This window comes from Oryx dammah, unplaced genomic scaffold (assembly GCF_014754425.2).
Source record: "Oryx dammah isolate SB20612 unplaced genomic scaffold, SCBI_Odam_1.1 HiC_scaffold_27, whole genome shotgun sequence".
NCBI classification, from domain to species: domain Eukaryota; kingdom Metazoa; phylum Chordata; class Mammalia; order Artiodactyla; family Bovidae; genus Oryx; species Oryx dammah.
In genome coordinates, this window is record NW_024070211.1 from 22,682,645 (window position 1) to 22,708,380 (window position 25,736).

Genomic DNA, 25,736 nt, shown 5'->3' on the forward strand with positions numbered 1-25,736 from the left:
TAGGTACTAAGGTAGCAAGTTACCCTGCCAGCAAAGCCTTCTGTGATTTCTAGAAATCAACCTGCATCAGGAGTAGACTAACAATGAAGTGAGGCATAAGTCATGAATTCAAGAATCCAAGTCTCACTTTGGTCAAGACATAAAACACTCATAGATTTAAGAGTCGTGGAAGCATTAAAAGAATAGAAGCAAAATATCTGTTTCTACATCTGTATCTGAATATGTATACACACACATACACAATGATTATGTACTGTACTCATCCAGAAAGTACTAAGTTACTGAGGCAAAGAAAAGTTCAGATTTTTAAACAGGGTTTCCAGACCAGCAATAATTGAATTTTCCACACACAAAAAAAATGATAAAAGAACCCAAGATTAAATAGGGAAAACAAACTAGATTCAGAGAAGACAGAATAAATGTCATTGAAATCGCTAGGCTTCCATAGAAAATGCACAATAAAAACCGGGAAAACGTTGATTAAGATCAGAGCAGACACTAATTTCACATAGGCACAGAGTGTTCTGCAGAAAGCCGGAACTGCAGGATGTTCATGGTCACAAACACCCTCCAAGCTCTTTAACCAGCTAACATCCACAGAGTCTGCCTTAGAAGAGAATAATGGCATGAAATAGTCCCCAGGATTTTTTTGGCCATGGAGAAATTCTGCTTCCCCCCTGGGTATCTTGAGAAATGTCTCTTAGAAATGCCGATGTAAATCTGATGGAAGAAAATTAACAGGAACTGGGGGCACGGTAGAGTTCGAGCCAGAGAGACTATTTTAATAGCCTAGCTGGGTTAAAGAGCTGTACTAACATGTGGCAGATAATGGTGGTAACAGTAGAGAATGATTAAGGAGATAGAATTCACAGGAGTTGGTGATGGAGAAGAGAAAACTGTGTTGGTGATGACGCCCACATTTCTGGCTTGGGCTATTAGTTTGATAGTTGTGTCAGTAATTTAAATAAGGTACTCAGAAGAAAGTACAGATTGCTCAAGCAGAGATGGATGAAGAAAATAAGATGACATCTCTGGGTGACATGCAGAGCAAGAGATTCAACAAGATACATACATATGTCTCAATATAGTAGGAAGGGGTGGGCTCTGGCTCTGTCTTTAAAAATCGAAACTCTGAATCTGGAAGAACTTACCCAGGAATGCCACGAGGCAGGTCCCTGAGTGACGTTCCCACGTAAGAGGCTGGGAAAGAGAGCCCAGCACAAGAAGTGGACCAGTGGACCAGGAAGTAGGAAGAAAACAAGGAGAAATGATTTCTTAGAATCAAAGAACTGTCAGTAGCGAGAGTGAGGCAATGATACAAAACACCAATGACGTGTCAAGATTGGGTAATTCACTGGATTTGGTAATTGAGAGTCACCAGTTGTTCTTTAACAGAGTGGTTTCATAAACTTTGATCACAATCTGATTACTGCTGGATGAACTCTGAAGAGAAGCAAAGTGTGTTATCTTGTCAAAGAAGGTATATGTTTGTTGCTTTACCTAGGAAGTGCCTTGAGAGTAAACCCAGTAAAAATATTGGAACTCTTCAGGTACAACACTGAATCCTGAAGTTAAAAATAGTTCAGTAGACTGTTAAATTATGTACCAAAATATTGAAAATGAAATTTCTTTCTCTCCTTCCTCTTCCACCATCTGGACTCAGATAAGTGGCGTTCAATTAATTCACAAGAAAATTATGAATAGTCAGGATAAAAGCTGCATCATGTTGAGAGAAGATTTTAAACAACATGGGTCCTAGCATTTCAAGAAATTATGGGGAGAGGGAGATTAGCCTTGATTTGAAATGTATTTCATGCAGTGTCATTTTGTTAACTGAAAGAAATATATCTAAACAAAATGAAATGCATCTTGTCAGGCAATTTCATTTCTTTTATGGTTAAAATAATTTTATATATTTTATCTTTAATTTTGAACTGTATATTGTGTACTTGTATAAAGAAACCATTCTTTTGACCAAAATGCCTTTGTACTTTATACAAATAGTTTGAATCTCATATGTAAAATAATGTGCAATTAAACTTACTGAGAAATAAGAATAAGTCTTTCAATAAATAATTCCAGGGTTTCTTTGCATGTATAAATAAATTAAGTAAAAAAATGAAAGCTGTTTTCTGAATCTGAAACATTGGGCAGAAAATGAGTGGTTCTAATGCATTCATTAACCTTGGACCAGAGCATAGTAAGCATGGTTTTCTTCAGTCTAGAACTAGCTCCTCTGCTCTGACATCAGGGGTACGTGCACAGTTTGTAGTGCTGGAGAAGTGTCCAAGGAGTCCCTTGGACAGCAAGATCAAACCAGTCAGTCCCTTTGCAGGCAGACGCTTTAACCTTTGAGCCACCAGGGAAGCCCCAATCCTAAAGAAAATTGACCCTGAATATTCACTAGAAGGACTGATGCTGAAGCTGAAGCTCCAGTACTTTGGCCATCTGATGCAAAGAGCCAACTCATTGGAAAAGACCCTGATGCTGGGAAAGACTGAGAACAGGAGAATGAGGTGACAGAAGAGAAGATTAAATAGTATCCCCTCCTCAATGGACATGAATTTGAGCAAACTCTGGGACAGGGAAGCCTGGCATGCTGCAGTTCATGGAGTCGCAAAGAGTAAGACACAGCTTAGCAACTGAACACATTGGGGGAAACACAACTATAAAAAAAACCTCTCCAAACTGCAAATAATTCATAATATTTTCTTAATTAGTGCAAATAAAAAGATTTTTGTTTCTGTTTTGAAGAGGCTCTTAATTCATTAGTGAAGGTCTTGTTGGATGTTAAGGGAATTTTATATTGTATGTACTTTTATAAGTATTTTTATAAGTACAGCCATATTTATTTTGCAACTTCAAGAATTTAATGGAAGATGATATCAAAATCTGTTAACCTGTATGTAGGCCTAGTTTATATAATGATTTTTTTCTGTCATGGTCAGAATAAAATGGATCACCCAATTTTTTTCTTTTTTACACTAGATGTATGATAGTGAAGCTCAATGATAAATAATCTTCCTGCCAATGCAGGAGATGAGGGTTCAAACCCTGGGTCAGGAAGATCCCCTGGAGAAGGAAATGGCACCCCTCTCCAGTATTCTTGCTTGGAAAATCCCATGGACAGAGGAGCTTGGCGGGCTATAATCCACGGTGTTGCAAAGAGTCAGACACGACTGAGTGCACACATATACACACACACACACAGAGATAAACATACAAATGTTGATTACGGTAAATTCAAATTAATCTACTCTTTAGTGGCATTAGGATAGAATGTATATGGAAAATGCAATTTAAAAATGAAGTCAAAATTTTTTGTGTTTTACATTAAACACCCTGAAGAAATGTATTTCCTAGTTGTTCAACCCTAGAATAGTAGTCTTGTTTCCAAATATGCAAGTGTTAGTCACTCAGTCATGTCCGACTCTTTGTGACCCCGTGGACTGTAGCCCACCAGGCTCTTCTGTCCATGGAATTCTCCAGGCAAGAAAACTGGAGTGGGTTGCCATTTCCTTCTCCACCAAGTATGCAAAATGGTTCCAATTCTAAATTGATTTCCTCTAGACTTCTTCACAATAAGAGTCATCCTGTGTTTGGTGGTAAGTGAATAAAGGCAGAAATATAAATCAGAGACCCTGGAATATAAAAATAAAAATAAAGATTCCTTATAAGTTTGAACCTAAAATTTCAGTTGCATTGAATTATAATATAATTTTTGAATTATATGAAAAGAATGATTAAATCATAATTTTATCAAAGGTTTTTTTTTTGTTTGTTTGTTGTTTTTGTTTTTTAGTACCATCCATTTGTTATGTCCTGACAAAATAGCTGGGATAACTAGCTGGAAAATTAAAGTGTATTTCCCCAGATTAGGCACAGATATGACTTTTGAAAGTCTAATTTTAAAGTTTGTTCAATTGCCTTAATGCAGCACATTTTTAAAAGACAAGCCAAATACCTTGATTCACTTTCAGTTTAGAATCAACCAAGACAGCAATTTAGACAATTCTATAATTCAAACAAAATAGTTTAAAAATTATTTTCACTTATGGTTGGCCTTTGCTATGACATTCTGTTTTACACTGTACAGGCATATTTATATACATAGCAACATTATCTAATATCAAATAATATTTTTAAAAAACCAGACTTAGAAAACTATTAAATAAGATTCTATCATGACTTCTGAAACTGAGTCAGATCTATAGTCACATTTATTTTCTCCAAACTCATTTCCACTTCTCTCTTTAGAATGTACTGTAAGTTTTAAAAGATCACTCGCAGTTCACCTTATTTTTATAGTGCAGAAATTAATGATTTAATTTTAAAGGAATATATAATGTGATCCAGTTAAATTTTAAAAGAAAATGCCTTTTCCTTTTTCTAAAATACTGATGTATTTATTGGATGACCAACATCCTGATTTGCAAGAAGTTTCATGTTCTATCTGTTGGCCTAGCCAATTGCATTTCTTTTCATTTTGAAGTGCTTCAGTGTGGTCAATAAATTATCCAGCCACTCTTTCAATACATAATTCACCTGAATTCACTTAAATTCATGATGCTGTATTTTTTAACATTTACAAAATAGTCATAATTATTTCTAAACGTCATAAAGAATGGCATTAATATGAAAATTACCACCATCATTTTATGCATACTGATTCATCCCAGTGGTAAGTAAGGGCCAAAGAGAACACCTTTTGTGGTCGCATAAACCTTCCTGGTAAGGCAGTAGTCATGTAATTAAGTAAGCCTCTATAGCCAGGAAGAAAAATAATTTTGAATCTAAAAAGCCATCGATTGCCTGCTTATTACTCTGTAGTCAGAATCTAATAATCAGCCTTTTTAAGAGCTGGACAGATTACATTGCCAAACTCAAATTGCTATTTGAGGTAGGTAACATGATTTGAATTGATTCTGATGATTTTCTAAGTTCAGTTCAGTCCAGTCGCTCAGTCATGTCTGACTCTTTGCAACCTCATGGACTGCAGCATGAAAGGCTTCCCTATCCATCACCAGTTCAAACTCATGTCCATTGAATCGGTGATGCCGTCCAGCCATCTCATCCTCTGTCGTCCCCTTCTCCTCTGGCCTTCAATGTTTCCCAGCATCACGGTCTTTTCCAATGAGTCAGTTCATCACATGAGGTGGCCAAAGTATCGGAGTTTCAGCTTCAGCATCAGTCCTTCCAATGAATATTCAGGACTGATTTCCTTTAGGATGGACTAGTTGGATCTCTTTACAGTCCAAGGGACTCTCAAGAGTCTTCTCCAACACCACAGTTCAGAAGCATCAATTCTTCGGCACTCAGCTTTCTTTATAGTCCAACTCTCACATCCATACATGACTACTGGAAAAACCATAGCTTTGACTAGACAGACCTTTGTTGGCAAAGTAATGTCTCTGCTTTTTAATATGGTGTCTGGGTTGGTCATACCTTTTCTTCCAAGGAGTAAGCATCTTTTAATTTCATGGCTGCAGTCACCATCTGCAGTGATTTTGGAGCCCCCTAAAAATAAAGTCTGTCACTGTTCCCATTATTTCTCCATCTATTTGCCATGAAGTGATGGGACTGGATGCCATGATCTTAGTCTTCTGAATGTTGAGTTTGAAGCCAGCTTTTTCACTCTCCTCTTTCACTTTCATCAAGAGTCTCTTTAATTCTTCTTCACTTTCTGCCATAAGGGTGGTGTAATCTGCATATCTGAGGTTGTTGATACTTCTCCCGGCAGTCTTGATTCCAGCTTGTGCTTCATCTAGCCTGGCATTTCGCATGATGTACTCTACATATAAGTTAAATAAGCAGGATGACAATATACAGCGACGTACTCCTTTTCCTATTTGGAACCAGTCTGTTGTTCCATGTCCAGTTCTTTTTTTTTTGTTATTAATTTATTTTTTTTTAATTTATTTATTTATTTTTAATTTTTACTTTACAATTCTGTGTTGGTTTTGGCATAGATTGACATGAATCCACCACAGGTGTACATGCGTTCCCAAACATGAACCCCCCTCCCACCCCCCTCCCCACAACATCTCTCTGGGTCATCCCCGCGCGTCAGCCCCAAGCGTGTCATATCCTGCATCAGACATAGACTGGCATTTCGATTCTTACATGTTATTATACATGTTTCAATGCCATTCTCTCAAATCATCACACCCTCTCCCTCTCCCTCTGAGTCCAAAAGTCCGCTATACACATCTGTGTCTTTTTTGCTGTCCTGCATACAGGGTCATCATTGCCATCTTCCTACATTCCATATATATGTGTTAGTATACTGTATTGGTGTTTTTCTTTCTGGCTCACTTCACTCTGTATAATTGGCTCCAGTTTCATCCATCTCATCAGAACTGATTCAAATGCATTCTTTTTAATGGCTGAGTAATACTCCATTGTGTATATGTACCACAGCTTTCTTATCCATTCATCTACTGATGGACATCTAGGTTGTTTCCATGTCCTGGCTATTATAAACAGTGCTGCGATGAACATTGGGGTACATGTGTTTCTTTCAATTCTGGTTTCCTCTGTGTGTATGCCCAACAGTGGGATTGCTGGGTCATAAGGCAGTTCTATTTGCAATTTTTTAAGGAATCTCCACACTGTTCTCCATAGTGGCTGTACTAGTTTGCATTCCCACCAACAGTGTAGGAGGGTTCCCTTCTCTCCACACCCTCTCCAGCATTTATTGCTTGCAGATTTTTGGATCGCAGACATTCTGTCCATGTCCAGTTCTAACTGTTGCTTCTTGACCTGCATACAATTTTCTCAGGAGGCCAGTCAGATGGTCTGGTATTCCCATCTCTTTAAGAATTTTCCATTGTTTGTTGTGATCCACACAGTCAAAGGCTTTGGCGTAGTCAATAAAGCAGAAGTAGATGTTTTCTGGAACTCCCATGCTTTTTCAATGATCCAATGGATGTTGGCAACAGATGATTTTCTAAAAAGGGAAAGAAAGGGGAGAAAAATGAAATATTTTGTTTATAGTGTTTTAAGATACCCTTTACAGTTGTCCAATCTTTTCTAAAGTATTTAGATATTTAGAACTTTTAAGGTGTCCTATTTATTTATTTCTAAAGGAAAAAAAACATGGAAGATTCATTCATTAAAAATATGTATTGAATGTCTCCTATCAGTAAAGGCTGCATGCTGGAGTTGGTATGCTCCCTGCTCTTATAAAAGGCCATGCCTATTTGAGTAACACTGGAGCATCATCTCAGTTACTAGAATTCCCTGCATGAAGCTGGGACCCTAATGTTTTCAGTTCCTAGGCAGACAACATGTTAAGGATATAGTCATATTGTCACTCCAGTGGACTGATGGATTTCAAGGCCCCCTCTAGAGATTCTGATTCAGTGAATCCCCTGTAGGGCCCAGGAACCTGCATTTTAATTAGTAACCCCCATGGACACAACACAGTTTAGGAAACACTATCCTAATGGTTTAAAAGCCTTTGGTCAAGTTGACCTGACTCAAATTTTTGTGTGTCTAAAAAAATAACAGGCAGAGATGGCAAGATAAAGGTTGAACAAGCAAATGTAATAAATGAATAAAATGTGAACCAGGGCATTGCTCTTTGGAAAAATTAACGAGTTCAACAAACTTTTGTTGGACATCCTGCCTTCATCTTTGAAGCTGACTATGACAGCCCCCTATTTTCAAGGGGAAAAGAAGTGGGTATTTTGAAACCAGTATTGTGGGCTACGTATTAATAATTTTTAAGGAGAAAATGGGACTATTGCCTCATTGTAACAAGCAGAGTTATAGTCTGTGGCTCTGAATTTCAACAGGTCACTTCAGCTTCATTTTTGGACAAAGAGGAGTTGTCATTATTATAATAGTTCTTAATGAGCTTCTTAGAGTGAGTATGTGGGCTAGAACAAAGAATAGAGAATAATTTTCTATGTGTAACATTTCTAAAATGCCTAACTATGTAGGATAAAAATTTATATGTTTGTAAAATCCACTGGCTTCCTCAGAATCAGAGAAATCACTGATTTAGAAAGATTCCTGAGGGTCATCTAATTCAACCTAAATCTTCATCTACCCACTACCAGATATAAGAAACCTAACAAATAAATTCAGGAGTTTGATTAAAAAAAAAAAAAAAACAGAACACTGTGATTATCAGAGCTTAGATAGCTCTCTAAAACTATACTTGAATAAGTCAAGAAAAACAAGTTGTTATTCTCTACTACTATGAATGTGATTTATAAAATGAGTCAAACTCACTGGCAAAACTGATTTTTAAATCAAATATTTATTGATTATTTACCCTCAGTTAGGTATTTTATAGGAATTGAACCTAAAGAAGGTGGTATTATTTAGACAGATAAAAAAATTAGAATACTAAATCACTTAATTGAGATCTCCCAATTAAGACCAAAATTCAAAACCAGATCTGTCTGACTTCAAGACAGAAAGAAACACCACAGGAAACATTTGGCTTGATAGTTCAGATGTGATTTGAAAACAACAGAAGCCTGCTGTTACCAAACAACTCATAAATGACTTCAGCAGACTTCTTAAGTTAGACAAATCCACTTTGAAATCCTGCTTCTGTCATGTGTGGGATCTTGGGCAGAAGTCTAAGCCTCTCCTTGCCTCTGTGGTCTATAAAATGGGAATAACAAAATCTCATGTAGTGCTTCTTAAGATTGTATGTAAAGGACCTAGTAGTACAGTATCTGACAAACACTTGCCACTGCAGAACGAAAGAAGAGGTTTTTACCAGGCTATACCAATGTAGGAAAGTCAGTCAGTAAGTCAATTCAGTCACCCAGTCATGTCCGACTCTTTGTGACCCCATGGACTTGCAACATGCCAGGCCTCCCTGTCCATCACCACCTCCCAGCTCTACATGAGCTGAAACTCATGTCCATTGAATCAGTGATGCCATCCAACCATCTCATCCTCTGTCGTCCCCTTCTCCTCCCACCTTCAATCTTTCCCAGCATCAGGGTCTTTCCTAATGAATCGACTCTTCACATCAGGTGGCCAAAGTATTGGAGCTTCAGCTTCAGCATCAGTCCTTCCAATGAATATTCAGGACTGATTTCCTTTAAGCTGTACTGGTTTGACTTCCTTGAAGTCCAAGGGACTCTCAAGAGTCTTCTCCAACACCATAGTTCAAAAGCATCAATTCTTCAGCGCTCAGCCTTCTTTATGGTTCAACTGTCACATCCGTACATGACTACTGGAAAAACCATAGCGTTGACTAGTCAGAACTTTGTCAGCAAAGTAATTAATGTCTCTGCTTTTTAATATGCTGTCTAGGTTGGTCGTAGCTTTTCTTCCAAGGAGCAAGCATCTTTTAATTTCATGGCTGCCGTCACCATCTGCAGTGATTTTGGAGCCCCAAAAATTAGTCTGTCACTGTTTCCATTGTTTCTCCATCTATTTGCCATGAAGTGATGGGACCGGATGCCATGATCTTAGTCTTCTGAATGTTGAGTTTGAAGCCAGCTTTTTCACTCTCCTCTTTCACTTTCATCAAGAAGCTCATTAGTTCTTCACTTTCTGCCAGAAGGGTGGTGTCATCTGCATCTGAGGCTATCGATATTTCTCCCAGCAGTCTTGATTCCAGCTTGTGCTTCATCCAGCCAGGCATTTCACATGAGGTATTCTGCATATAAGTTAAATAATCATTGTGACAATATACAGCCTTGACATCCTCCTTTCCCAATTTGGAACCAGTCTGTTGTTCCATGACTGGTTCTAACATTGCTTCTTGACCTGCATACAGATTTCTCAGGAGGCAGGCAAAGTGGTCTGGTATTCCCATCTCTTGAAGAATTTTCTGGTTTGTTGTGATCCACACAGTCAAAGGCTGTGCCGTAGTCAACGAAGCAGAAGATAGATATTATGAGACAGAAATTTCTAATCCAGTCTAATGTCCTGAATGTTCAGCTGCTAAATCAGAGATCATAACAAATAAAATGAGTTACAAAAGTCTTGTTGGAAGTCAATACTAGTTCCAGCCCAAGAATGAAGCCCTGTAGTTCTTGGTTCAGTTCTATACCCTCTTATATATTCTTAAAAAGAGTATATATTAGTTTGGCAGGTTTTTTAATCAAGAATCTTTAAAATGCTTTGAACACTTTATCTTAAGAAAATAATCCAAAATGGATCAGACTTGGGGGAGAATGAGAGGAATAAATGTGTGAAGATATACTCTGAACCATTTTTTTCTACAATGGCACAAAATTTGAAATAGCCTTAAGAATGACTCACTCTCTCCCCTTTATAGTGTTTGAGTTAGTTGCTTAGTCCTGTCTGACTCTTTGTGACCCCGTGGACTGTAGCCCGCCAGGCTCCTCTGTCCATGGAATTCTCCAAGCAAGAATACTGGAGTGAGTAGCCATTCCTTTCTCCAGGGGATCTTCCTGACCCAGGGATCAAATCCAGGTCTCCTGCATTGCAGCTGATTCTTTATCATCTGAGCCACCAGGGAAGCCCTTCTATAAGTCTTGCTCAGATGTCACCTTCTTTGTAAGACTCACTCCAATGATTCTATTTAAATTGTCCTCCTTCTCCCAACTCTACCATCCTCCTTCAATTTACTTATTTTTGTGGCTATTGACCAGCTTTTCACAAGAGCTTATGTTTTAAAAGATCATGAATTTTCGTCCTTTTCACTGATGTATTTGCATCACCCAGGAAAATCCCTAGGTACAGAGTATGGCTTCAAAAATGTTTATTAACAATATTAATGAACTAAGAGACTGGGTTGATAAATTAGGGTATGAGACTTTATTCTACTTATTTAAAGTGTCATAAAACTTGAAAAGCAAAAGTAGAAAATATTTAGAATATCTAGAATATACCTTTAAGGAAAGGATTGAAGGCAGGAGGAGAAGGAGATGACAGAGGATGAGATGGTTGGATGTCATCACCAACTCAGTGGATATCAGTTTGAGCAAGCTCCGGGAGTTGGTGATGGACAGGGAAGCCTGGCGTGCTGCAGTCCATGGGATCACAGAGTCGGACACGACTGGGTGACTGAACTGAACTGATACCATTCAGTGAATAAAAATAGCATTTCAATTCAAATATTCAAGGACAGTTAGGTAAAACTATGCACCAGGGGAAAAAAAAAAAAAGATTGAAAGGAACTGCCAAAAGGGGATGAGTTTTATGTTTTTGTTTTCCATTTTGTACCCTTTGAGAACTACAGCAAAGTGTTGAGAAAAAGAAGTAAGAAAATGAGGATGGGAAAGAACCATAATCATGAATGTTTTGCCTCCTTGGGTTGGGATGCTATGAGTCTTTTTCTGCTTGCCTGAATCCCTGGTATTTTTATCCAGACTGAAGATGGAACTTTCTAGCCAAGGAACATATCAGGGCTCAGATTTCCTCTTATTTCCAGAAACATGTGGTTTCAACAATTGGCACGGAAATTGGCAAGTTAAAAAATTGAACATTAGCTAAATATTCAGTTTTATTCACCTTCCTCTTCTCCATCCAGAGTCAGTACACATCCGCTGGGTTCCCTGTGGCTGTGATCCACAGGCATTTGTCTCGCAGCTGTTGTGGTTTGTTGTTTTTTTTTTTTTTTTTACTTTATTTTACTTTGCAATACTGTATTGGTTTTGCCATACATTGACATGAATCCACCATGGGTGTATACAAGCTCCCAATCCTGAATCCCCCTCCCACCTCCCACCCCATATCATCTCTCTCTCTTCTTTTCTCCTGTCCCGCTGCCGCCACTCTCCCCCTCCTATCTTTGTCCTAGCCTCACACATTGTTTGTCGTCAGTCCCCATTTGTGTGTGAGTGTTTCCCTGAACAAGTAAGGCAACGGTATAGAGAAAGTTCGAGGCCAGAGAAATCTAGAGCGGCTGAGGACTCCAGTCCCTCTCCCTGCCTTCCCTGGGCACCTTGGACCAGGTGCCCACCCGGTGCTCTCCACCTCCCATTCTTTTCCCATCTCTGGGCTGTTCCCTCCCACTGTCTGTTCCTGCTAAGACAGGGCCAGTGCTTTCTTTGCTGTAGTGCTTCTACATCCTGAATAATGATTCTCACAAAGAGATCTCCTTGCCTGTCCTCTTCTTGGTTACAAAGACAATCAGAGGTCTTCTCTCTCATATTGCAGTAAGTCTATTACTCCTCATTTTTTCCTACTAATGCTAGAGGACAGGTATCCTTATAGTTGTGCTGTTGCTGTTTAATTCCCAGATCCATGTAATTTTAGAATCGAAAGGAATCTTAAAAACCAGCTAGTGGAATCCCCATTACCAGTACACGGTCAGTGCTGTGCCAGGCGGTGCATAGATGGTGTTTGGGGAATATTTGCCATCAGTGAATACTGTAAATTCAGCCATTATGAACCACTGAAAGTTGATTCTTTTGCACTATTAACTTGGTGTTTTAAAAGGTTTTTGGTCATCTTTTATTCACATATACTTATAAAAAAATCAAGAATGATCAGGGAGAAGGCTGGGCTCAGAAGGCAATGAGGTAAAACTGAAAAACTAAAGTTGGCAACAGGGTTGTTATAAAGAGGAAAAGGATAGGTTTGCTGATGCAAGAACAAGAAGAAATAGGCTAAAATTATGATGAAAGGATGACATATAACTAATAACATCTTTCATTATGAAGAACTGTTAAATAAAGGATTGCCAAGAAAAGCTAAAAAAATGACAGTACTTGAGGTACTTAACATATCCGGTTATGATTCAGCAGATGATTAAATTAGGCTTTCCTTGATGGAGAAAAATAGAGTAAACATGTTAAATGGTTCCTCCTGTAAGATTCTGGGAAGGGTTAGATTTCCCTTTCACTGAAAAATGAAATGATCATAATGAGCGTGTTCTTACCTACCTTAAAATCACTCACATAGTCACCTTAACATTAACCTGGAGATAATGAACACTGAATTCACCTTGCTTCTTGTTAGGATAGCTGATATTTGAATGATAAATTTTAACTGTCATTTTTTCCTTTCAGGCTTGTAAATTTTATAGTTCCCAGTGGTATGTGGTAAATTACAAATATGAACAGTATTCTGGAGACATTCGACAGTTACCTCGGTAAGAACCTTTTATGAGTAATCCTTGGGTTTTTCCTTATATAAACTATGCTCTCTAAGTTCTGTCACTGTTTGTGAATATGTGTACATTCATCTAATACCAAGGTTAAAAAAAATTAAAAATAAGAGTCACAAGAGAAGATTTTGTTGAACAAAGTATTATTTATATCTTCCCAGAATTGGGTGACAGATAAATATACTCATTTAGGTATAGCCTAAGGCTTCCCAAGTGGCTCAGTGGTAAAGAATCCGCCTTCCAAGCAGGAGACCCAGGTTTGATCCCTAGGTTGGGAAGATCCCCTAGAGAAGGAAATGGCAACCCACTCCAATATTCTTGCCTGGGAAATACCATGGACAGAAGAACCTGGCAGGCTATAGTCCATCAGATTGCAAAAAGTTGTACACAGCTAAGTGACTAAACACCAACAAGGCTTTGAGCAAAGTTTTAAAGTGTTAGGTATTCTTGTGTGAGCTATCCTTTCAATAGCAGATACAAAAAGATTAAAAGGTACAATTTGGACCAGAAATTCTTTTTTATATGCTGTGTATAGCATTCAGATTTGCCATTGGTTTCATATATTTTCATGCTGGGATATCAAAAAGCATGAAAATAAACAACCTGCACAAGAGCAATAATGTCTAAGAATAGCAAAAAGGAAAAACAAGCACCTAATTCTTTTCAGACTGTAGGGAAATAAAGGTTTTAGGAGAAGATAACTTCATTCTGTACCTGCTTACCTGTCACCTTTATAGAGAAGCTACCTGACCTAGAGCAGTCATTTATTCCATGTCTGTGTCTCCCACTAAAGTAAAGTCCAAAAGGGCAGGGACTCTTCCTTCCTTGCAGAATCTTTTGCAGGCCTTGAAGAATGCCTGGTACATAGTAAAGTGAAAGTGAAAGTCACTCAGTTGTGTTCAATTCTTGTGACCCCACGGACTATAGTCCATGGAAATCTCCTTTCTAGAATACTGGAGTGGGTAGCTATTCCCTTCTCCAGGGGAATTTCCTGACCCAGGAATCAAACTAGGGTCTCCTGCATTGCAGATGGATTCTTTACCAGCTGAGCTATCAGGAAAGCCCTGGCACATAGTAAGTATGCAGTAATTACTTATTGGATAAGTAAACTGAGTGGATCAAAAATTTTTAAATCTAATAATCCTGGATGGGCTTGAAGTTGCTTAAATTGAAAGAATTGTGATGAACTGGAACCTCCCAACACACTGGTTCATCTAACTAAAATGATGCACATTATCTAGAAAATAAAACGCCAGAAATAAGTTAATTTTTTACTAACCCTTTCCTCAAGTGAGACTTTGAGGTCATACACATTGCACATAACTTTTTAGTGGGCACATGGTTTAGATTTGGGCACCACTTTCTAAGATCTCCATGCCAGCAGGAACATCTTTTCCAGACTGGAATACTTGGAAGTACTGCATTCAACTCCAAATGCAAAATTTGAAGAAGGTGAAGTTATGGAGTAGCACTGGGAAAGTGACATTTAAGCTCAGATCTGAAGGAACAGTAGCTACCAGCACTGTGATCTCCAGAAAAGGGTCCCCAGAGGAAATAACAGGGGCAAAAGCTGTGAGCTGGGAATCAGAGTGACAATCAGAGAATCTGGACCTAAGGGTTAATTAAAACCCTGGAACCTGGCAAGGGACCTTGTGGGCCCTGGAAATGAGCTTGGGTTTTATTCTCATTTCAACAGAAGACTATAGAAATTGTAACCTAGAGTGTGACATGATCTAGTTTACCTCTTTAAGAGATTACCTGCTCTACTATATGGAAAATGGGATTGTAGCAGTGAGAATTAAAAAAAAAAAAAAAAGAGGGAAGGAGACCATTTCTTTGGAGTTGAGTTCCTGGGAAGAGCAAAGCAACGTTCCTCTAAAACAGCAAGTCTTTATTCAAAACAGTGAATGTTTGATTTTTACCAAATGTCTGAACATTCCTTTAGATTCAAGTCACTCCTAATAGATAACCTCCTGTAATTTCATGTTGAGATGGTCTTATCACACCCTAAACTTTCATGAGTAATTATTACATTCAGAATGTCTGGATATTAGTCACGCACATAGCTGCAATTGAGAAGCAAAGCATTTTTTTACCATCAAGTCTTCCTCTTTCTGAAAATAGTTCTAAGAAGTGGTTACAACTTGGAAGCCATGTCCAAGCACTTGGAAGACAGTTTATAAAGGGAGAGAGTGTAGGAAGAGGTGTTTAGCTTTCATTTGGCGTAAATGCCTTCCTACTGTCCTTAGGTCTACTGAACACTTTAGTAGCTTTATCTCCAAACACTTCATCTTTTCTTATATCCCTGATGCCATAAAAATATATATTAATTTTAAAAATTCACATGTACTATATTCTTCCTCCATTAAAAAATAGAGAAAGCACCTCCAATCAGAACAGGGGCCAGATGTCATTGCTGACTTGGAATTCTTGTAGAGCACAAGAAGAAATCCCATGAGAAGAAACGCAAAAGTCACTTAAATATTGTTGAGAATTTCTCTCACTTTAACTAAAGGATGTGAAAGTTGATACCAAGAAGAGGAAGAAGACTGCCACTAAGTAAGAAACTGTAATCAACTATTTATGTATATTCAAAATGAAAATCGGAAGTTCTAGAATAATCCTCACATATCCCCTAAACAAATGAAGATTGTAATATTGAATAGCAAAAGTATTTTTAATGATTTTACAAGGCTAGGCACTCCCCACTAGACTACAGATATTTAGGTCAGTAGTAGAAACATAATTTACTTGGGCCCTCTGAGGCTATTAGAAGTAAATCATTTTCATACCTCCTGGATTAGAATTCTCCTGTGTCTGCTACCAATTTAAACTGATCATTTCTTTTTATGGATTGCTGAGGCTATAAAATAAAAACTTACAATTATGGAGAAGTGAAAAAAAATGTTTGCTTATCTCCCTCACTTTTAGTCCTTGAATTTAAAATTGTGTTATTATTAACTCTTAAGAACCTCACTTTTTTTAGTGTCTGTTCATAGGAAGATATTGGAGACAGACTCTATTTAAGGATAGAATACAAAAAGTAAAGCCTTCACAAATTAGAAATAAAAATCAGTACCAAAATCGGTGTTCCTAAGGAGACAAGAATGTCATTAAAAAATACATATGATGTCAAAGGAGCCAAGAATATAAATGGGGAAAGGATATAAACATTGGGAACAGTAACAGCCACAAGTGAAAGAATGAAATGAGGCTATCTTACACCATAGGTGAAATTAACTCAAAATGGATTTACTACTTGAGTATAAGACCAGAGACCATAAAACTCCTGGTGGGGGAGGAGGGTGGTAAAAAGAAAAGACATAGGTGATAAGCTGATTGACATTGGTTTTGGCAATTTTTTTTTTTTTAATGGATCTGACTGGAAAAGCAAAGGCAACAAAAGGACAAATAAACAAGTGAGAGTCCATCAAACTAAAAGCTTTTGCACAGCAAAGGAAATCATCAAAATAATTAAAAAGCAACCTACTGAATGGGAGAAAATATTTGCAAATCATATATCTGATAAGAGGTTAATATCCAAAATGTACAAATAATTCATACAACTCAACGGCAAAAAAAGAAAGAAACACGATAATCTGATTTTTTAAATGAGCAGAGGATCTGACTAGACATTTTCCCAAAGAAGACACACAAATGGGCAACCAGTACATGACGAGATGCTCAGTATCACTAATCAGCAGGGAAATGCAAATCAAACCACAATGAATTATCACCTCACACTTGATAGAATGGCTATAATCAAACCACCCAGAGATAGCAAGTGCTGCTAAGGACGTGAAGAAAAGGGAACCCTTGTGCACTCTTGGTGGGGACATAAACTGGCACGGCCACCATGGAAACTAGTATGGCGAGTCCTCAAAAAATTAAAATTAAAACTATCATATGATTCAGCAATTCCACTTCTGTGTATTTATTGGAAAAAAACAAAAACACAAATTCAAAAAGAAGTACACCCCCCCCCAAGTTCATTACAGCATTATTTACACTAGCCAAGACACAGAAACAACTTAAGTGTCTGCTGATGGATGACTGGAGAAAGAAAATGGGGCATATATACATAATGGAATACTATTAAGCCATAAAAAGAATGCAATTTGTCAGTTTTGACAACATGTGTAGACCTTAAGGGCACTATGCTGAGTGAAATAAGTCAGCGAAAGACAATTTTAAAACAAAATGAACAGAAAATAAGCTCACAGATACAAAGAACAGATTGATAGTTGCCAGCGGTGGGGTGAAGAAAATCAGTAGGTACAAACTTCCAGTTAAAAAATAAATGAGTCATGGAAATGGAATATATAGTTTGGTGTCTAGAGTTAACTATACCCTATGAAATATTCTAAAGTCACCAAGAGAGTAGATCTTAAAAGTTCTCATCACAAGAAAAAAAAAATTTTAATAGCTAAGTATGATGACGATGTTAACTAGACTTACTGTGGTCGTCATTTCACAATATATTCAAATATAGAATCATTTCTTTGTACACCCAAAACTAGTATAACATCATCTACCAATTATATCTCAATTTAAAAACTATGAAACAAAAAATATGATGCCACAGATTTTGTTAATCCATGGGGTAAAATACAGGGATAATATGACATATTTAGAAGTTTTACCACAGATGGGTAGATATAAAGAAGAAAATTTCATAAAGTATATTTCTTGACAGAAGAGCAAATAAAATGGAACCAGTTTAGCTGGACTGATTTGGAACAAAAAAAATTTTTTTTTAAATAAAAGAATACTTCCTGGGTGTCAACTGTGAGCTGGAATGTTCTGGGTGCCATATTTATGTTATCTCACTTACTTCGCATGATCTCACAGAGTAGGAACTGTCTTCCTTGTTGTATAAAGCAAACCAGAGCACTAAGAGGGCTGGTAACTTGCCCCCAACCTCACTCTACTCAAGTATCCCCACACTCCTTGTTTGGGGCATAGGAGGTAATTTGGGTGTAAAAATGAGAAATAAGACTGACCAAAATGGCAGCTACTATGGGTCCAGACACCAGAGGATGAAGTCCCTGCTGAGCTCTCTAAACCTGGAGCCCAAAGGCCCACAGTGCCATTTGGGGAAGAATTGTACTTTCAGCCAGCAGAGGGACTTATCTCTGAATGATCTCCAGAAGAAAGACCAGTCATTGATTAATGGCCTCAGAGATGTGAAACTGAGCAGCGATCAAAACAGGAATGCTGTGCCCTGTGGGTCAGTGGGAAGCGGAATGGGAAAGAAGAGTTCTCAGCAGCCTGCGCGCCTCGGCAATGGTGTAAAGGCTCTGCCAGTGCACTCCAGGGCATTTTCTTACAAGGCTGACCTCCCCTCCCCTCTCTCTCCCTCCTTCTCTGCGCTCCAGCCCCACCAGCGGGGTGCTCCTGAATGCTGCAAGCCAATCCTTCCTTAAGATCTTTGCTCACCATTCACTGTGCCAGAATGATCTTCCCCCAGATCATCACAGGCACGGCTTCTTCTCCTTCTCAACCGAAATGGCCATCTGTGACCACCCTTTCTAAACCTGGCTTCCACCACCTCCACCTTGATCGTTTTTTTTTTGTTGTTGATGTTGTTTAGTTGCTAAGTCGTGTCTGACTCTTTTGAGACCCCATGGACTGAGCCCCCTAGGCTCCTCTGTCCCCGGGGATTCTCCAGGAAAGAATTCTAGAGTTGGTTGCCATTTCTTCCTCCAGGGAGTATTCCCAACCCAGAGATCAAACCGTCATCTCCTGCACCTCCTGCTTAATAGGCATTCTTTACAGCTGAGCCACCTGGGAGAGGCCTTCTTCTCTTTAATTTTCTTCAAAACCATCTCCATCCAGGGAAATTATCTTGTTGATTTATGCTTTATTATCTATTCTCTCCTTCCTTAGAGGGCGAGCCTCCTCCACTTGGGGATTTAATTTCTAATACAGGGTTGGCATTATCACAGGTCTTCTATGTGACAGGTGCTATCTGGTAACTGGATCATTTAGTGACAAGGAAGGATGCCTCCAAAAATTAAGACCACTCTCAACTCATAGTGAATTTGATCAAGCAAACTTAGATTTAAGAAAAGCTGACAGTGAAAGAGCATGCCCATTGACCTATCCCCCACCCAGGATGTGACCTAAATTGACATTCACTGATCTGCTCGTATTTTTTAATGAACAGTAAGGTCTGCATGAATAGCACTAAGGATTAATGCAATGGCTGAGTTTTGCTAGAGACCTTATTGGTCTTATCTTTCTATCATATAATTTTTTGTATCGTAATACTTAAGTGAACTAAAAAGGAAAGCTTAAAGAAAATTTAATTTTTATGAAAGAGTTTTGAGACTTCACAAGTTGTGGTATTATAACATTACAACTTGTGAAACTTTACAAATTTAAAAAATTGTTTTCAGTGTTTGTATGAAGCCCCTTTCTCTGTTTTCAAAATCATCTGTCCTTGAAACGCCAGGGGAAAATACTTGAGAAATTCATCCTCAGCATTTCTTTGAGAATATTTGCCTATTTTTTGTATAATTTTTAATTATTATTGGAGTATAGTTGCTTTACAGTGTTGTATTAGTGTCTGCTGCTGCTGCTAAGTCGCTTCAGTCGTGTCCGACTCTGAGACCCCATAGACGGCAGCCCACCAGGCATCTCCGTCCCTGGGACTCTCCAGGCAAGAACACTGGAGTGGGTTGCCATTTCCTTCTCCAATGCATGAAAGTGAAAAGTGAAAGTCAAGTCGCTCAGTCGTGTCTGACTCTTAGCGACCCCATGGACTGCAGCCCACCAGGCTCCTCCATCCATGGGATTTTCCAGGCAAGAGGACTGGAGTGGGTCACCAGTGCCTTCTCCAGTATTAGTGTCTACTATATAGCACAGTGAATGAGTCATACATATACATAGGTTCCCCTCCCCATTTTGGACTTCCTTCCCATTCAGGTCACCACAGTGGGTAAAGCAGAGTTCCCTGTGCTGTACAGTATATCCTCATTAGTTGTATGTTTTACACAGAATATCAATAGTGTTCATTTTTTTTTAATTTTTCTTGGTATTAAAAAAATTCAAAAGATGTCATTTTCATCACTCTTTAGATAATTTCTTCAACACTTTTTAAAAAAATCCCCCCTGTATTTTATTATGCAAATTTTCAAACATACAAAAAGTTTTGCCAAACTTATACAATGAACACCCATATTCCCACCATCTAGAATGTATCTTTTGCATTTTCCTATTTTTGCTATATATGTATTTTATGACATTATTTGTTCATCCACCCATGCATCTAGCCATCTATCAGCCTGTCTTATATTTTGACCATTTCAAAACGAGTTTAAAATATCAACACACTGTACGTTGCCTTTCTAAACACTTTAGAATGCATACCATTAGCTAGAGATACGTATGTTTATAGTTTACTTTTTTTTTCTTTTGAGGGAAACTTTAGGAGAAAAGACACATGTTGTAAGTGAACCATTGGATGGCTTTGACTGTGTACATAGTTGTGCATCTGAAAACACTACTAAGATAAGGGAAATAATCATCAGCTGCAAAGAGCCCGTTGCTACCCGTTCCTGGTCAGTCCTCACCCCTATTTTCCTCTCTCCCCAGAGACAACCATTGTTCTGATTTTCTTCACTACAGATTAGTATTACTAGTTCTAAAACTTCATCACATTGGAATCATGCTGTATGTATTTCTGTGTTTCCAACTTCTCTGACTCAGCATGATGTTTTTGAGTGATACCCACATTGTTACATGTATTGGTAACTCCTTTCTCCTTCTGAGAAACATTCCTTTGTGTGGATCTACTATATTTTGGGGCTTCCCAGGTGGCACAGTGGTAAGGAACCTGCCTACTATTGCAAGAGATGCAAGAGACTCGGGTTCAATCCCTGTGGAACTGTGGATACAGCATTTTGAGCTAAGCTGTGCATAAGTCACTTTAAGATCATGGACTTTTGTGAAACTTTGCCTATCCTTTTAAAGTTGTCTCAATTACCAGTTCTCTGCTGAGAGATTTGTGGAAAAACCCTCACAAGTATTTAGCCTTATACATTTGAGATTCATGAAAGCCCGACTTTGTTTCCTTAATTCTTTGTTATTTCATTACTAATTTGAAAGGCTATTCCTTCTCTCCTTTCTTTACACTTTTATAAATATCTTTGCAGAAATGATAGTTGGACTGTAGAACATGGCCACTGTAGCAAGCCACAATTATCAAATATCTATAAAATTATTCTTTTATGAGAAAGAGAACAAAAGATGACATAATAAAGAATTCAGAAATGAATAGTGTCCAGGTCAAAGGGAGACTGACAGAGAAGAACTAGCATATAGTTTAGGGCCACCCTGGAGCCAAATATTGACCTTCCATGTTCAAAGTTGTCTTTGTTGCCATATCCTCAGTTTTCCCTACTCCTCCCTTTATCTTTCACTTGGGATGTTTCCTTAATAGTGCCTTTACTGCCCTGCCATCATTTTAAGAACCCTGGAACACTCATGTCTCCTCCTCTACAGACAAAATACTTCAAGTAATTGCTCTGAAATAAGCCCTTTGAACTTGCCTTTGAATCTCAGGCAACCTGTCACCTGTCACAGGAGCAGAGGTTGAGGAAAGGGTCGTGTTTCACAGTTTTCTTTTGCCAATCAAATGAAAAGGAGAAAGGGACCACTTCTGGTTCAAGGAGTGTCAGGACGTTGTTAAGGAGAGGAGGAGAATTTGGGGTGTGATAAAAGGAACTTCTCAGGAGTCCCAGAATAACAGTGTGGTCTGCTGCATCAGTGCTCTGCCTTCTGATTTGCATGCATGCACGCTAAGTCAGTTCAGTTGTGTTCAACTCTTTGCAACGCTATGGACCGTAGCCTACCAGGGTCCTCTGTCCATGGGATTCACTAGGCAAGAAAACTGGAATGGGTTGCCATGCCCTCCTCCAGGGGGGTCTTCCCAATCCAGGGATAGAACCCGTGTCTCTTACATCTCCTGCATCGGTAGGTGGGTCCTTTACCACCAGCCCCACCTGGCCCCAACAAAAGAGGCAGAACAAGTTAACATCAGTGGCAGCTGGCACAGATAGACTTGAGTATCTCTAAGGTTTTGCAAGAAGAAGAAAGAACTAGAGACACCAGGAATCCTTTGGAAGAGAAAAATGGCTGCCATCATACTTAACATGTTTATTAAAGATAGTTTGGACTTATCTGTCCTTAATACAAGAAGTAACATTTCAGAGATAAGGTGTCTGACCTCACCTCTTTCATTATGTGTTCCTGTGAGTAACTGTTATGAACCTCATCTTCTTCTCAGCAAAACAGGAAGATTAGATGAGACATGGATCCCTGGTATTTGTGTACAAAAGTCTGATTATATGTGTATACAATTTAATAAAAAGCAATGTGCTACTTCGGCTTCTCAGGTGGCTCAATGGTAAAGAATCTGACTGCCAGCGCAGGAGGCATGGGTTTGATCCTTGGGTCGGAAAGATCCCCTGGAGGAGGAAATGACAACTCACTCCATTATTCTTGCCTGGGAAATCCTATGGACAGAAAAGCCTGGCGGGCTACACTCCATGGGGTCGCAAAAGAGTCAGACATGACTTAGCAACTAAACAACAACAAATGTGCTACTTAGTACATATTAAGACTTTAGTACAAAATTTCTGCACTCTTGGTATATATTTTTGAGCTTTCAGATAAATCATGGATGAAGAAGGTTGTGTATTATGCATTAGTATGTTTTTGAAATTTGGACTAACACATACCCAAGCAAGTAAATTCATATACATTAAATATTTATTGATCACTTACCATGTGTCAGAACCTGTGGGGATAATAACTTTGAAATACACATTTCCTACCACTCTTCTTTTAAACCTCTGGCTTTTAAATTAGACTGTTACTATTTACAGCTATTTATCTATGGGTCGGAGAAGGCAATTGCACCCCACTCCAGTACTCTTGCCTGGAAAATCCCATGGATGGAGGAGCCTGGTAGGCTGCAGTCCATGGGGTCGCTGAGAGTCAGACACGACTGAGCGACTTGACTTTCACTTTTTACTTTCATGCATTGGGGAAGGAAATGGCAACCCACTCCAGTGTTCTTGCCTGGAGAATCTCAGGGATGGGGGAGCCTGGTGGGCTGCCATCTATGCGGTCGCACAGAGTCGGACATGACTGAAGCGACTTAGCAGCAGCAATAGCATCTATGGGTGCTGGGATGTCCTAACAGGACTATGCAACCAAAACAAAATAGAGGAATAAATTGGAATTAGGGCTGAACTGAGACTCCAGTATCATTTATAATAATCAAGTACTGTGTACACCAGAATAGCTTTATGTTTATTAGTAATGAATTTTGGTAGCAAGCAACTTCATTAATTTGAATTTATAAAATAAATTAATTAGAATTTATAAAGTAAATTCAGTATTTATTTATAAAATAAATAATAAGATACTTTAAAAAAACCTATTTACAGGCATAGCGAACAAACATATGGACACCAAGTGGGAAAAGTTGAGGCGGGATGAATTGGGAGATTAGGATTAATATATATATATACATTATTGATACTGTGTATAAAACAGATGACTAATGAGAACCTACTGTATAGCACAAAGAATTCTGCTCAGTGTTCTGTGGTGACCTAAATGGGAAGGAAATCCAAAAGAGAGGGATGTATACATAGAGCTGATCCACTTTACTGTACAGAAGACACCAACACAACATTGTAAAGCAACTATACTCCAATAAAAATTAATTAAAAATAAATAAATAAAAACCTATTTAACATGTTGGAGTTGTCTCAGGATTTTGATCACTCAGAATGCTAAAAAGAATATCACCACGATCCCTTACAAACAAAGTTTTAAAGTATGCCTTTTCATATTATCCCTCTTCACCTTGCTTATCAATAATTCAATCAGCCATGAATCTTGAGTATGTCTGCAACAGGAAAGAAAAAAACCTAAGATGTAGATGGGACGTCATTAGAGTCTCTGGCTTTAAGAAATGTATAATCAGATGGAGGGCTAAGACAAGTGTCCAAATAACAGAACCAGGCAAACATCGTAAGAGACGTATACTCAGAATCTACAGGGAGAGGGTCCTAATTCTGTAGATCCAGGCTACCTTCATGGAAATTACTTTGGGGGCACAAACTCTTATCTCAGGTTACAATGGAATATTACTCAGCCTTATAAAGGAGTGAACTCTTGATACACTCTACTATATGAATGAACCTTGAAGGTATTATTCTAATAAAGTAAGCCAGACACAAAAAGATAAATGTTGCATTATTCCACTCATAAGATGTACTTAGAATAGTCAAAAACCTAGAGACAGCAAGTAGAACAATGATAACCCAGGGCTGAGGAAAAGGGGAAATGGAAAGTTATTGTCTAACGGATACAGAGTCAGTTTGGGAATTAAAATAGTCTGGAGATGGTCAGTGACGAAGCGCGTATAGTATGAATCTACTTAATGCTACTGAACTGTGCACATGAAAATAGTTAAAATGGAAATTCTCCTGTTATGTATATTTTACCACAATAGGAAAAAAACAAAAACGTTTATCAAGTGTGGAGACTGTGGTTCTGATTTCAGGCTTTTCACAATTTAATAGCAAGGTTACTGTTCTTTTTGTATTCTGACTTCCTCTACTGTGAACTAGGAATGGGCATTTTTAGGTCTTTCAGAAGAAAGATAAAGGATATTTTGAATTCATTTGAATCCACTGAATTTCTATGTGAATGAACAGTTGGGTGATTTTATGAATACCTGTATAATTGTGCTTCCCTGATAGCTCAGTTGGTAAAGAATCCACCTGCAATGCAAGAGACCCCAGTTCAATTTCTGGGTCAGGAAGATCTGCTAGGGAAGGGATAGGCTACCCACTCCAGTATTCTCGGGCTTCTCTTGAGGCTCAGCTGGTAAAGAATCTGCCTGCAATGTGGGAGACCTGGGTTTGATCTTTGGGTCAGGAAGATCCCTTGGAAAAGGGAATGGCTACCCACTCCAGTATTCTGGCCTGGAGAATACCATGGACAGAGGCCACAGTCCATGGGGTCGCAGAGTCAGACACGACTGAGCGATTAGTACTTTAACTTTCACGTATGTATATACATATAAAGAGTCCTTGGTTATTCACCTTACTGTCTGGAATACCATCAACCTAGGAAACCATTTGCAGTGGAAATATTGAATGTGCTCATGGGTTGCTTCTACATAATATAAATCATTTCAAAGAAAAAGCTCTACCTTGCAAATCCTCCATGTAGGATTTTCTAGCTTGGTATAAAGGAATGCCTGAAGTTTGGATGATTCTATCTGGTTTCCATTCAACCATGTGTTATGAGATAGAATTAAGTCAAGGAAAGTTTATTTCTGTCTTATTTTACCATTTGTAGAGCCAAGTGAACACTCTTGCTCCTTTGGGCTGGTCAGCAAAGCTCTGACTGAGAGGTGTTTCTGTGCTACCATGGAAATGCCTAAAGTGAGCACAAATGCCGCAAAGTCACGGTGCTGCAGACTTTTGGGAGACACCAGGGGTGGGGAGCAGCACAGCCTAGTGGCCAGAGTAGTGGCTGGTTTTCAAATGACCATCCCATAAGCCTTGAGCATGTCACATAAAAGCAAAAGAGGAAAAAAAAGAAAAAAGAAAATATCACTGTGTTGTATTCCACTTCAAAATGTGGA

At 38.5% G+C, this 25,736-nt stretch overlaps 1 protein-coding gene across 3 annotated transcripts in view; it reads left to right on the top strand.

Annotated features, from left to right (window-relative positions):
• The window catches only part of DOCK10 (dedicator of cytokinesis 10), a 236,615-nt gene that overhangs the window by 86,709 nt on the left and 124,170 nt on the right, over positions 1–25,736 (top strand). For all 3 annotated transcript variants that reach the window (XM_040228471.1, XM_040228472.1, XM_040228473.1), the window contains exon 4: positions 12,960–13,042. In XM_040228471.1, the coding sequence (XP_040084405.1) occupies positions 12,960–13,042 (83 nt within the window). The remainder of the gene's footprint in view (positions 1–12,959; positions 13,043–25,736) is intronic.